The sequence below is a fragment of the Rhagoletis zephyria genome, unplaced genomic scaffold (assembly GCF_001687245.7).
Source record: "Rhagoletis zephyria isolate East Lansing unplaced genomic scaffold, Rhagoletis_zephyria_1.1 Rzeph_scaffold_05933, whole genome shotgun sequence".
Taxonomy (NCBI): domain Eukaryota; kingdom Metazoa; phylum Arthropoda; class Insecta; order Diptera; family Tephritidae; genus Rhagoletis; species Rhagoletis zephyria.
In genome coordinates, this window is record NW_016163016.1 from 858 (window position 1) to 14,951 (window position 14,094).

A 14,094-nucleotide genomic window follows, 5' to 3' on the forward strand; every position below is an offset into this window, starting at 1 on the left:
TTATTCTTGTTGCAACAAAAGCGTATTTTTAGTTTTTTAAACTATAATTTTATTTCTAGACATGTTACTGATATACATACTACTGCAACGCGTACTTTCTTGTTCAAATTTACTATGTAGTATTAATAATGTTTACTTTATAATATTTGGATAACACATCTATTTCTTAGCTTTGATTGAAATGGCGCTCGTGCAACTTGTGCAATAATTTTCATAATCATAATCATATTTCAGCTTTTTCCCTAACGACATATCTCTTACTCTTATTTCTTATTTTGCGTGTTTCATTTCATATGCTGCTGTACAGATTTATGATTGGGCAATACATCACTGTCCATGGCGATGTAATTAGTCACGTCAATATTAGCCATGTCATGGTGGAGGATGGTGGCGAATACTCGTGCATTGCAGAGAATCGTGCGGGAAAGGTTCAGCATGCGGCGCGCTTAAATATTTATGGTACGTAAAATAAAAATATTTATTTAAATAAAAAAATTTTAAAAATATATAAAATCTAAAATTTTCACATGTCCATATGCTACGCTACGTAGAGGTCTTTTTGTCATTGTGGTGTGGCTACGCGGCCATGGTTTAGCGCAAAATAAAAGTTTTTAAGTCACAAATATGTACGTACATACATATCTGTACTTACACCTACATAACTACATACATATATATTTATTTGTGCAAATATTTTCATGTTGCTATGCAATGCAGCCAACCTCGCGTAACGAACTGCGCCCGCGCTTTTGGCGTATCTATACAGCATTTGTCAGGTCATTCACAGTGAAAAATAGAAGAAAAACTGTTTTTTCGGCTTTTCTGCTTTAGCCTAGGACATTCTCTTTGAATTTGTGTTCATTTGTATGCATTTTTCTGAATTTTTTTCCAATGTCATATTTTATGTCGGCGGGGTACTTTTCAGACGGTCAGCAACCAAAACCAGCTTTCAATTTAAGCCTATAGAGCTGTGTAAGAATATATGGCATCACTTTATTTTGCACTCCGCTCTTTCCATTAACAAACATATACTGATAAATGCATGCATATGTAAATATATGTAAGTATATAGTATGCATGTACATATTATGTATGTTCACATAAAAAACACCTTTACATTGGTACATATGTATGTATGTACTCGCGTGTCTCTTAAAGTTATGCCTTACAAAGATTTACAATAGATGTTTGAAAATGCAATAATTTAGGAACGGTGAATTGTCCGGAATAATTCTCTTTTTAACGCAAGTAACTGGTGAATTTAATACAAACTAGATTGCCAGTTACTGTCGAAATTCGACAGTTTTTCTAGTTTTAGAAGCCTTGGAGAGGCTTTCTAACTTAACACGTAGCAAAACTTATACGGTACAAATTAACTAACCGGAAAATCTTCTTCTTTGGAACTAAAAAGTAAATAAAATTTTTTATCTGAGAAGGTGTTTGGAGGACTCCGGCAGGAGTTGGAATTGACCCGATACATTCAATGCCGATAAATTTCAATGATTTGATACATATAGATAGTTCGATGAATTTCAAGAACACTACAATCCGATAATTCAACAAAATTCGTTAACTCGACCAATTTCGATAACCGTGAAATTCGAGGGCTCGATAAATTTCGATAACTCAAAAATGTAAATTCTTTGGATACCGTTATAAATTTTTACTTTTGACAGCTCCACATTTTTCGAAAACTATCTAAACATTTTGGTAACTCGTTACACTCTGTTAACACGATAAAACTCGATAAGCAGTGATAAATCGATAAGCTTATATAACCTTGAAATTTCGATAAATCGATATATTTTGAAAATTCCATAAACTTCGCTTCGTTGAACCAACCAATTTCAGTAGATCAATAATTATCGATAACTCTGTAAGTTGAAAGAACTCCATGCCTTACGACACCTCGATAAATTTCGTTAAGTCTATAAATAATGATAATTCAATAAGTATCGATAACTTGATACATTTCTTTAACTTGACAAATTTCGTTAATCCCACATGTTTTTATAGCTCGATAACTATCCGTAAATTTGGACAAATAAGTTTCTGTGTCTATAAATTTCAACAACTCAATAAACATTGATCAGTTTGAATAATTCGATACGTTGCGATAACTCAATAAGCATGGATAAATTTCGATAATTATAAACTTCGATGATTCGATAAATTCAGTAACCTTTATGGCTGATTTTATTTCGATTCCTATCTTTTAACCTAATTCTTATGTATTTCTCATTGTCTCCATTTTCGCCTTTATCTCAATTTTCGACTTTATCTTCACTTTTGCCTTTTTTTGTCTTCATCGTTATCACTTGTTTCTTCATCTTCATATTTATCTTTATTTCCAAGTTGAATTTCAAATACGAACTAAAACAAAATGCGAAACAGCTTAAATTAAACAGGTTGCAAAAACAACCATACACAAATATGGAAATTTTTAAACGACGATTTTCAACCAATTTCGAAACTATAAAAACTCACCTCTACAGAAAATTACCTTTCCAACGGTGTTTTTGGTTTTGAAATCGGTAACTTTACCTTGGTCTTCATCTTTGTTTTTATCTTTCACATCTTTGCTTATATCCTTTTCTTTTACTATTCACGTAGATGAGATGAGGTGCGATGACGTGATAAGATGTGACGTGATTTTATGTGATGTGATAGGATGTATGTCATGTGTTGTCATATCCTCTGATGTCATGTCATATGATGTCATACCATATGATGTCATATCATGTGATGCCACGTCATGTAATGCCATGCCATATCATACGATGATATATCATGTGATGTCAAGTCATGTGATGTCATGCCATATAATGTGATGTCATATCATATGATATCATGTCACGTGATATCGTATGATGTGATATCATATTATGTGATGTAATGTCATGTGATGTCTCTTCATATCATGTGATATAATGTGATGATGTGTGAGATTACTATATTGATTATTATATCGATTACAATAGCTGTTATTTAATCAATAACAGTATCGATAACAACATCGATTATTTTATCGATAGCAATGTCGATTATTATATCGATAAAAATATCGGGTTTTATATCGATAACAATATCGATCTTCATCCTCAATATTTATCTTTATTTTTGCATATTCCTCTTCACTTTTACCTTAAAGTGTTTAAATTTTCTTTGATCTTCGTGTTTGCCTGTACCTTTAGGCATCTTTGTTTTTGTTTTTATTTTCAAACCGCTAAACCGCTGAGAACCACTTCCATGTGCATTATTCCCCTTGAATTTTACAATTTACTCCAAATCAACCAACTACCGCTAAAGAAGTTTCAAGAAATGTTCTTACCCTTTTAGTTACCCTAATTCTTACGTATCTGTCATTGTCTCCATTTCCGTCTTTATCTTCACTTTTGCCCTTTTTTTACTTCATCATTCTCATTTATTTCTTCATCTTCATATTTATCTCTATTTCAAAGCTTAACTTCAAATGTGTAGTGAAACAACAGGCGAAACATGTTGCAGCAACATCTATACACATTTCGAAAGTGTTTAAACAACGGTTTTGGCCGTAATTTTCAACCAATTGTAAAACCATAAAAATTCTGCTCATCTACGGAAAAATGCCTTTCCAACGGTATTATTGGTTTTGAAATCGGTTCGGTAGAATTGCCAAACGAACGGAGACAATATTTATGTTAGCGTATTAATATATAGATGACGACATCCTTTGAGTAAACTGGTACGCACTGAATTATTTTAGGATAGATGGCGACTAACTAATACGGTTCGGCATTAACAGTATTCACAAAAATGTAATACTCATCGAATAGTTGGAACCTGGTTGCCATTAGTATTTCCCTTTTTCTAAATTAAAAAAAAAAAGAATTCTTCGACGAAAATTTTCGTAAGAGATTGAGATGAAGGCGTCCGCAGAAGTTGTTTATAGAGAAATGTAAGATATATCTTTTTTTTCGACGATCAAATTATCATATATTCCGGCTTCTGAAAACATCCGCTTTATGGTACTAGATAGACTTCAACAGAAGCCTGCAAAAATTATTCGATTGAGTCTTTTGTACAGCAGTTCTAAGTTCGATAATATCGCTCATTTACTTCAATAGTGTCATAATTATAAAAGAAAAACTCAATATAAATGGCTTCCCAGGTAGCAAAATTGCCATAAATCTCTTAGGTATCCGTCAGACTCGTCGGAAAAAAGTCAAAAATCTGTATGATTTGGCCGATATCGGTCAGAGAAGCGTATGGAGAGGTTGACAGGAAGTCTAGCCGACACGACGTGGGAAATTCTGACTTAATTACCGACGATTCTGACGGATATCTAACAGATGTCTGACCAAATAATCATGGAAAATAAGAATTATCAGACGTGTATGCCCGAAATCGGACATAATTCGATCAGACATATCGGATAAGGAAATAAATAAAAATCTCCGGACACTTCGCCCAGAAACCTGTAAGACTTGTCTAAATAGTCAACTTTTTATTCCGATTTGTCTGATATCAGAAATTGTCTGGCAAATGTGCTAGCTGGGTTATAAGTTTTGAATCTACATATACATACTCCCATAATAAAAATGAATGCATAAATATTTCTTTCTAATGAGATACTGGTAATCGATACAGCTTTGAAATTTTTACCAAACAAAGAAGAAGAGGTAGTGGTAATTTATGCATAATTAACTTCCATTGTTTGGCCTAATAAATAAGCGATATGTATTGGGTTAGTTGAATTTATTTGGAATGTATGAAAAATTAATTGAATTTGCTCTAAAAATTCGCAAACACTTTGTCGATGAAATATATATTATGCTTTCACTTGATTGGTCTGCGTTTAAAAGTCTCTCAAAGGTGGTTTGGTTGTAAAAAAAATCTGAGCTAAACAATTTTTTTAAAGGAATGAAACTTAAGAAATTTACGCACAAATTTGAAAAAAGTCAATGTTGAAAAATAGCATTTTAATGTTTAAAAAATTTTAATTTCAATGCAATTTTTGACAACTTTCCTGTGCAGCATTCATGGAAAGGCGCAGCCGTAGCGAATCAAAGGATTAAATAAAATTTTTAATTTTTACAGTTCGCTGGGAGAAAGATTTTTTGATTATTTAACTTTAATCCTATCAATAGTTTGCAGCATGTATCAATAACGACACAATTCAAAATTCAAAAAATAAAAACTCTTACTACAGTTTAGACACTCATGTGCTTGTCGAACCCATGTCTAATCTTAGTATTTACTTATGCTATCCTTAAAACTTACTTAGTAGGGGTTGGACATGGATTAGAGAGGGATTCGAATATTTTATAGGTGGGACAACCCAAACAAAGTCATTGGATACATCAAAATGTTACAGTGTTTATTAAATATAACAAGTAATTTTTAAAATTTAAGTTCTTCATGATCCAATGCTCCGATTTAAACCAAATTAGTATGGGACGACCTGTGAGGTAACACATTTCCTTTAAAAAAAAGAATTAAAGAATTATAGAAATCGGTTAACGTGTTCCAAAGTTATGCGGTAACATGCATAAAAAAATATATTCCTGCGATCTGATAACCTTCTCCTTTTTGTGAAGTCGGTTAGTAAATTCATATAAATCCTTAGTTCGTGGGGCCTTTTGGTGTTCCTCAATAATACTTACCCCTGCCTAGATCGGCTTGTCCCTTTGCAATCGTTGTCATCAGGCTCAACTAACAGGAGACCCAAGTCTCCACTCCAACTGCATCTATCCATTTCAGGTAGGAGATTATCCTACCGCAGTAGCCAGAGCGAAGTTAGGCTATGATGGTGCGAGTTTCCCAAAGGAGATGAAGCTCTATCTCATCCACGTCTGGTGGCTGTATTCCCAAAACGGCATTCACAGGTTGGAAGCTGGTGTAAGTCGAGACCGATCCTCTGTGAATTCCGTTTATAACCTGTCGGTGCGCTGCCGGGTTTAGAGGTTGTTTTATGAACCTCCGCACTTCATCCGTTTGTTCGTATAGATGCCTTCGGACGTGCCTAGCCGAGGTCTATGCGGCAAGACAGTGTCTGTTCGGGATCCCTCAGCTTTCCAGACATCCGACTGAAATTTGGTAAGCGGGTGAATTTCTACAATATACCAATCATTTATCGGAACCGTCAAATCGGATCACCACAATATATCGCGGTTATACAATTGATTTTTCAGATATGAAATTTTAGTTTTAAACTCCTTCAATTAGGCAGCTAAAATCGACATTTCGGCTCTATTTTCACTTATTATTAAAAGAGAGTTTACAGTGCAAGTTCCAAAAACCGGATCGCTATAATCTATATTTCCAATTCAACTGGTTGCTCAGATATAAGTTTAAGCGATATACCGCTAACCTTGACACGAATGAAAATCGAGGTCACGTACATATCGCACATCGTCTTCAAAAGAGTCACAACTCAAAATAATACATTCATCAGTAAATGCGGAAAAACTATTTCGAAGAACATGCTAATCATATGGGGAAGGGCAACTTTACCTTAGGTTATTTAACAACTTATAACAAAAATTTGCTCTAGCTTTTGCTGAAAGCTAAACAAATGCTCTGTTTACATTTTTAGAGCATAATTACAAAAATGCCAAATTTTGAGTTGTGACTCTTTTGAAGGCGGTGTACGATATATTAATAAGTTTTGACTCTTTCTCCTCAATAAATTTGAATTAATTTTCTATAAAAATACATTTGATACTTCATATAACAAAACTATATAAATCCAAGATTCAAACTTTGTACTAAAACTAAAAATAAATCAAGAAAGTTTCATTAAAATTTCAAACTTTTTTATTCTGAATGCTTAGGTATGCAGTTTTATAGCCCACTCAATTCTGGTATAACAAAGTGAAAGTTTGTAGAGGTTACAAAAAACCGTTGATTTTTGGCAATTTTTTTGTTAAAAATTTCAATAACTGCTTGTCGGTGTTTATTAAGAATGTTAATCCCGGGATTCTTAGCAAGTAATTCCGGGATGGGCGGGATTTGTAATTTGGCTATATTCCTTTTTTTATTTAAAAATTAGTATTTTTTTAGAAATGTCTAGCTTATTATATATATAACACCGCGCTATAGTAAATTTTAAATACAAATATCAATATTTTCGCGAAACCCTGGGCAAAATATAGTAAAATTGCGTTTTCAGTTTTTCACTCTGATGTCAGTAATTCAAAAATGATTTAAAAAATTCATAGAAATGTGCTTAAAGAATAAGTATGGGTACGGTGACCATCCGTCCTTTATTTTAAAGGACAGTCCTTTATTTTAACCCCCTGTCCTTTATAACTTTTTTCAAAATAAAGGACGCCTTTTGTCGTTTATTTCTTGAACTGACCTTTAAATCAGCTCTGCATTTTTGAGAGGTAAATTTTTAAACACAGAATATGAAAAATAAAAATGTCCCTTATAAAATATAATGAAAACCTTCGTCAGCTTGTTTCGCATCCCACTTACGGGCTTTTATTTAATCGGTAATCTTTGTACAATCTATAAAGTACAGGGAAAGTTGTACTCAGGAACGTGTTGCACGCTGAGTTTCCATAAACCCCCTATCGATCAGTGGCTCAAAACTGGCATTTAGTGTTCGTAATTCACTGGAGCCTTCATTGTTTGTCACTTAATTTGATCATTTTTTTATGAAAGCTTATAATATTTGCTAGAGACCAGTTGAGCCTGATTTGTGAATTTTTGTTGGGTTATATTAAATTTTTTAGTGAAAAATGCAGAAAAAGTGGCAATTTTAAAGAAAATCTATTCTCCTGTTCCAGTTAATAAATATTGCATAACAAAGACTAGTTGAAAACAATTGTATGGTTCTCCCAAAACGAAAGAATTACAACAAAAAAAAAATGTTCACCAAAACATTTTTTTTGTAGTAACAATTGGTTGAAAAATTAAGACTCCGGTGAATTATGAACATTAAATTCCAATTTTGAACCACTGTGTCCTGGCTTCGGCATGCAGAATGAATTATGGTAAACGCATTTTGGCAGCAAAGGTTGGCGAAGTCCTGGAAAATGATTTGGCTTCATTTTTCGGAATCGGTTAATTAACTGGTAAATATCTGATTTAAATTACGATATGGGTAAGGTACTTTTATCATACAAGTTGTATGTACGTATTTCCAACTCATTTTGAAAAAAATGTCCTTTATTTTACGTTGGTTAATATGGTCACCGTAGTGATACTGCAAAACGGTCTTTGTCTATTAGTATCCTTGACACTTATGTGTGTGGTCNGGTATAAAATTAATGAAGAAATCCTGTAGAATTTAAGCAGATTCAAGTTTCTTGTGCAGAAGGGCTGGTAAATATTGAAAATGTAATTTTAAAATTTTATCCTTGAAATTTCGCAATATTTGTTTTTGAAAAAATTTTATGTTAAGGTCTCATATAAACTCGATAACATCTTCGAATTTCGTTCTTCTAACTTTATCAGCCAAAAAATTATCTATTCGTCCTTGTGAATCTAAAAAATTTAAATTTTTTAAATTCTAAAGGAATTTCCTACTGTATTTAATACCCATATTTTTATTCTTCATGGCATTGAATTTTTTTTAACAATTTTTGTAATTATACATATCTCTGAAATAACAAATCCCTTCAAAATAAATCGTGTGGCCAGAGCAAAAAAATAAAAAACGCCACTTTAAATAAAACAGTAAGTTTTAAACCCATTTATTTATTATTTATTTCATGCTAGGAGAGCTTCTCAAACAATATAGAAGAATTTTTTCGATTCAAGTTGTTGAAAAGTAAGGCACATCAAAATCCCGGAATTCCGGGATTGTGACAACGCCATCACGGAAATCCCGGGATCGGAAAAGCCGAAAACTTAACATCCCTAGTGTCTATAGAGTTGCGCCAATTTTTAGGATCGCTGCAGATATGAGCTTAAAGCGGCTTTAATACTCTTATCCAAGTCACAATCAGAATTTTTGAATTCGGCTTACACACATACAAATATATGTAAATCTATAAATGGAGGAATCATATTACAAAATTTAAAATTTTTTGTGTACCTACATAAGTACATTTGTACATATACTTTGTTCTGTATTAATTAAATATATATTTTTTCCACAAGTGAAATTTTTGGAAAAAAAATTTGCTTTTCCATCGTTGATAAAAATGTTGGCACTCAACAGCTTATTTTTCATCCTACATGAATGCGTGCTTATCAGTGACATCTTTTTTTTGATGTAAACTCTCCGAATACATATAAAACTTTCATATGCAATAAAGTTTGCCATAAATATAATAAATATAAAAAATTTTAAACTGGAAATAAGTGCACTTTTCGTAAATGCAACTGCTGCGCTTGACTGAACTTTTTTGCATACTGAACATTTTTATGGTTTGTTCTTGTTTTCAAAAAAAAAAAAACAAAATGTCAAATAGCGATAAACAAAACTACAGCGGAAAAGGCATCATTTGTGACAAAACTCAAAAAGAGGAATGTGAGAACGGAATCATGACGAACATGGCAGCTGCAACGGCAGAATTTGCTGACGTTTTACTGACCCACATAGATAAAACGAAATACTCCTCCTGTTCTATTTTGAAGTTCTACATTCCGAATATGCTCTAAGCTTTTGAGCATAGTACACCATGCTGGCGGACATCTCGTCATACTCATTTGAATTATACGTACATACATATGTATGTATATGGTTTTATGTCCTCTTTTTTTTATCAAATTTCAGATTTTGCATAAATACTATCAGACCAAAAATACATACTTTTTTGTAGCATTTTGTGTGAATTTCATTGTATGCCTAAGCATTCAGCAAATTAAAATGAGTTGAAGTTTTTACTAGAATGTACATACATTTGTATGTATGTAAGTATGTATATATGTACACATTTATATAGCAGTCTTTATTGTCTAATTTCCAGTAAAAGATACAAGAAAATACTGAACCGGACAGCATACTTTAGCTAATGTTCAGCAGTAAGGCGCTCTTCATATTGCATAAAATCATTAGTTGATTCAATAAAATAACCAAATAAATCACCTGAACCAGTTCTACCATAGAGAACCACACATTATTATTTTTTTGTGGAGGTCCACTTATAATTTTTTTTAAGTAAATGAATCCATTAACGGGCAGCCTAAACGCGTCTATTTGAAACTACCGGTTTCAAATAACACTGTAAGGAAAATCCGAAGTTTTGAAATTACTCGAAAAAATAACGGCTTTGTATATCGTTTTTCCAAATCAAGTCATTTACCCAAGATATTTTCATTTTTATGAAAAAAATATTCAAAAATTAATAATCTTTTGTAATTTTTTTCAAATTTGTTTAAAGCCAGTTCTCTCGCCAAAAAATCAATTATAATCGATGGTTAAATAAGCTAAATTAAAGTTTTGAATCTTTAAATGAAAATGTGTAATCGTTTTGTATAAAATAGGGCCAGGAAATAACGTTACTCACTCGCCACATTGTACATTATTGTATTGCAACATACTGGTACATGGCGTATGAGTAACATTTTCCATGTTATGGTTTAAAATTTTTCGTACGCAATGCAATCTATCTATCTATCTATCTATCTTCTAATAATAATAATAGATTGGCGCTTACACACATGTTAATGTTTGGCCGAGCTTCTCCTCCGACTATCTATCTTCTATATTACTATAATAAAACTGTAGTTTGTTTGTCTGTTTGAACTCACTAATCTCTGGAGCTACTAAATGGATTTTCATGGGGCTTTAGCTGGTATATAGAGAGAGACCTCGGACGTAACCTAGGATATAAAAAAACTGAGGTCTGACAAGAGGGCGTGGCACCTCCCATAGGCGTGACATTTTTAATCAGCTACAATTTCGAAACCGTAAGTCACATGACTTTGAAATTTGGTGTGAGGACATAACTAAGGTAGGTGCTTACAGCAATGTAAACTTTAGTGAGTTTATATAAGGGGCCACGGCACATTCCACAGCCCTTAAATCTCACATTTGCTACATCTTCGGACCCCTAACTCACATGGCCTTGAAATTTGGTGAGAAGTTCTATGGTAAATGTATACAAATGGGTTCGTACAAGAAGGCGTGGCGTTTATAGTAAACTGAAAGAGAGTGAGTGTTTGCCAGGGGCGGGACACCTCCAATAGATGGAGTACGTTCAGAGAAACATAACCTTGGACCCATTACAAACAGACAGCTGAACGGAATGACCTTACAGGAAGCCGTAGCACCTCCCACTATGCATGCTGTCTACGTTCAGAGAATATCAATTAAAAAAAATAAAAATAAAAATAAAATTTTAATATACAACGATAAATGGACTAAAAAGTAGAAAATAATATTTCTCAGTCCCACAGGATTTGTTTTGATAACTTTCGATTTTGAAATTTTAGCAAAAGTCATTATAAACAATTTATGAGATTGAAAACGAAAAACGAAACGAAATTGACAATAGTCAAACTACATAACATTCTACAGCGAAAGTACAAATTAAGCCATCGTTATTCATATGCCCACATACATACATATCGTTGCCTTAATATAGAAAGGCCCTATCTCACATCGTCGCTGAAATGCACAAAGCCGTAACTAACTAAAATCTTTTATTGCATAAAACGATGTGAGGCCACATAATTCGATCAAATGGATCATAATCAATTAAAACGGAAATTTTCGATTTTTAGTTAGTTACGACTTTTTGTAAATCAGCGACGATGTCAGATAGGGCCTTTCTATATTAAGGCAACGATATATTACTCTCCAATTTCAAATCAGGCCTATGCCCGCCCCACGCTTTTCATTTTCAATGTCATTAATTGTTTATAATGACTTTTGCTAAAATTTCAAAATCAAAAGTTATCAAAACAAATGCTGTGGGACTGAGAAATATTATTTTCTACTTTTTAGTCCATTTATAAAACGGTTGTATATTAAAAAGTTTTTATTTTATTTTATTTATTTTAGCCACGCAAAATATGGCAAGGTATTTAAGAGAAGTTTTCACCCTCTAAGTAGCTGAGCCAGTGAGAATCAAATGTGATATTTAGTATAACCACAGGAATACTTATCGTTTACTGTCCTGCTATTACATTGAAAGCTTCGGCTTTGCTTGGGCTTTGGGAGCCAAAGACGATTTCTTAACGGATTCCAATTTCGCAGAGAAAACTCGCCTAGTTTTCCTTGTTTTCACCCGGCATTTGTTCAGCGAACATGACATCTGTCCAAGATAAGTGGGCGTAGAGTCAAAGCTATACCAAATCTCTCCTTTCTCGGTCAAATAGACTCGAGAGTACCGTTCCTGGCCAACTCATCCGCAACTCAACCCATACAAGTCTGACTAGAATATATACAAGTGCAACTGAAATATAGGTCAGGTATTATCCCGGGTACATAATGAGCAGCGCCAAAGCTATGGTTGCCGCTTGGCTATCCATTGGCGATGTCGCACAATTGAACAGCCAACCGATTGTGTCCTCATCGAAAGCCTGAAAAACAGTACAGCCTAAATTTTAGGTTAAAGGAGAGCTCGCTGCAAAAGAGTGAATAAATGGATAATTGGTACCAGTCTAGTTTATATACATAGTAACAAAAGTTCATATATACATAGCTTTAATTGCTTTTCCATGAATAAAAGGAAGGCAGTGCTAGTCATGCATTTTATACTATCGAGCAACAATTTTGTAATTCCTAGACTTTGAGCAAGCAAAATGCTTAGATACATACTACTTTATTGATTTTATCGGTAAAAAATAACTAAATGCGCGTTAAGTTTTTTAGGCATTCAAAAAAAGCTAAAATAATGAAGTAAAGATTTGAAACTACTTAGGACTTGAAATCACCTAAATTCCTGAAAAAGAATGTTTTCAAATTCTAAAATTCATAAAGAACTTCCAAAATCAATGAAAATTCAGACGCGAACAATGCTGAAAAGCAAAAACGGAGAACTCNGTAACTAAATGCGCCTTAAGTTTTTTAGACATTCAAAAAAAGCTAAAATAATGAAGTAAAGATTTGAAACTACTCAGGACTTCAAATCACCGAAATTCCTGAAAAAGAATGTTTTCAAATTCTAAAATTCATAAAGAACTTCCAAAAGCAATGAAAATTCAGACGCGAACAATGCTGAAAAGCAAAAACGGAGAACTCGAAAACTTCTGGAAACATCTCGAAAAGTCTGGGAAAGCCACAAAAGATCTAAAAACAGAAACAATCCCGAAACTACCCTAAAAAAAAAGGTTCAGGAAATTCCCAAGAAGTCCTAAAAGAATTGAAAAATTTAAATTAAATAATTTTTGTGGTTAAAACTTATTTTTAAATTTTCTTGCATACATAAATATTTAATTGCCCAATGGAGTAATTTTCACTAAATTAAGTATTACCCTCATTTATTTCTCTTTGTTTTCTAATTTCAGGCCTTCCCTACATACGCTTAATACCGAAAGTCACTGCCGTGTCTGGTGAAACCCTAAACTTGAAGTGTCCTGTTGCTGGCTATCCCATAGAGGAGATACACTGGGAGCGAAGCGGTCGCGAATTGCCTGATGATATCCGACAACGTGTTCAACCGGATGGCTCATTGACCATCAATCCGGTGCAGAAGAATACCGACTCGGGCGTATACACATGCTGGGCACGCAACAAACAGGGGCATAGTGCGCGTCGTAGTGGCGAAGTCACCGTTATAGGTCAGTATACATGAAACAAAGGGAAGGGAAGGGGGTTCCCTAGGACAACTTAATATTCAGTAATAATTATTCATTCTGAGAATTAGACATCTGAATAATTGTTCCGGATGATGCATTTAAGTACTACTTCTTCGATTATCGAATCCACCTAAGGGATGATATCTAAAAGTACCTTTGTTAAAGAGTTTAAATACTGAAAATCTATTTTTTATTGTACCAACACCTGCTGCAGAGAATCGCGCAAAATTCAAAGGCACCCTTAATGGTGATACGAGTAATAAATAGTTTTGCGAAGATGAAAAGAGAGAGATTAGTATTTTAAAGAAAATAAGTCCGACTAAAAATGTTAGTGCGAAGAACTTGAAAATGCTGGTGACCACTGAAACTCAAAAATCCATTAATGCTTACTGTAAAAAGGAATATTTCCAG

The 14,094-nt window shown here is 33.4% G+C and overlaps 1 protein-coding gene across 1 annotated transcript in view; it reads left to right on the plus strand.

Moving 5' to 3' along the window:
• Positions 1-307: 307 nt before the first annotated feature.
• The window catches only part of LOC108372624 (Down syndrome cell adhesion molecule-like protein Dscam2), a gene marked incomplete at its 5' end in the record, with an annotated part of 33,573 nt that continues 19,786 nt past the window's right edge, over positions 308-14,094 (plus strand). Inside the window, 2 exons of the mRNA XM_017628354.1 lie at positions 308-459; positions 13,393-13,665. Of these exons, the coding sequence (XP_017483843.1) occupies positions 308-459; positions 13,393-13,665 (425 nt within the window). The remainder of the gene's footprint in view (positions 460-13,392; positions 13,666-14,094) is intronic.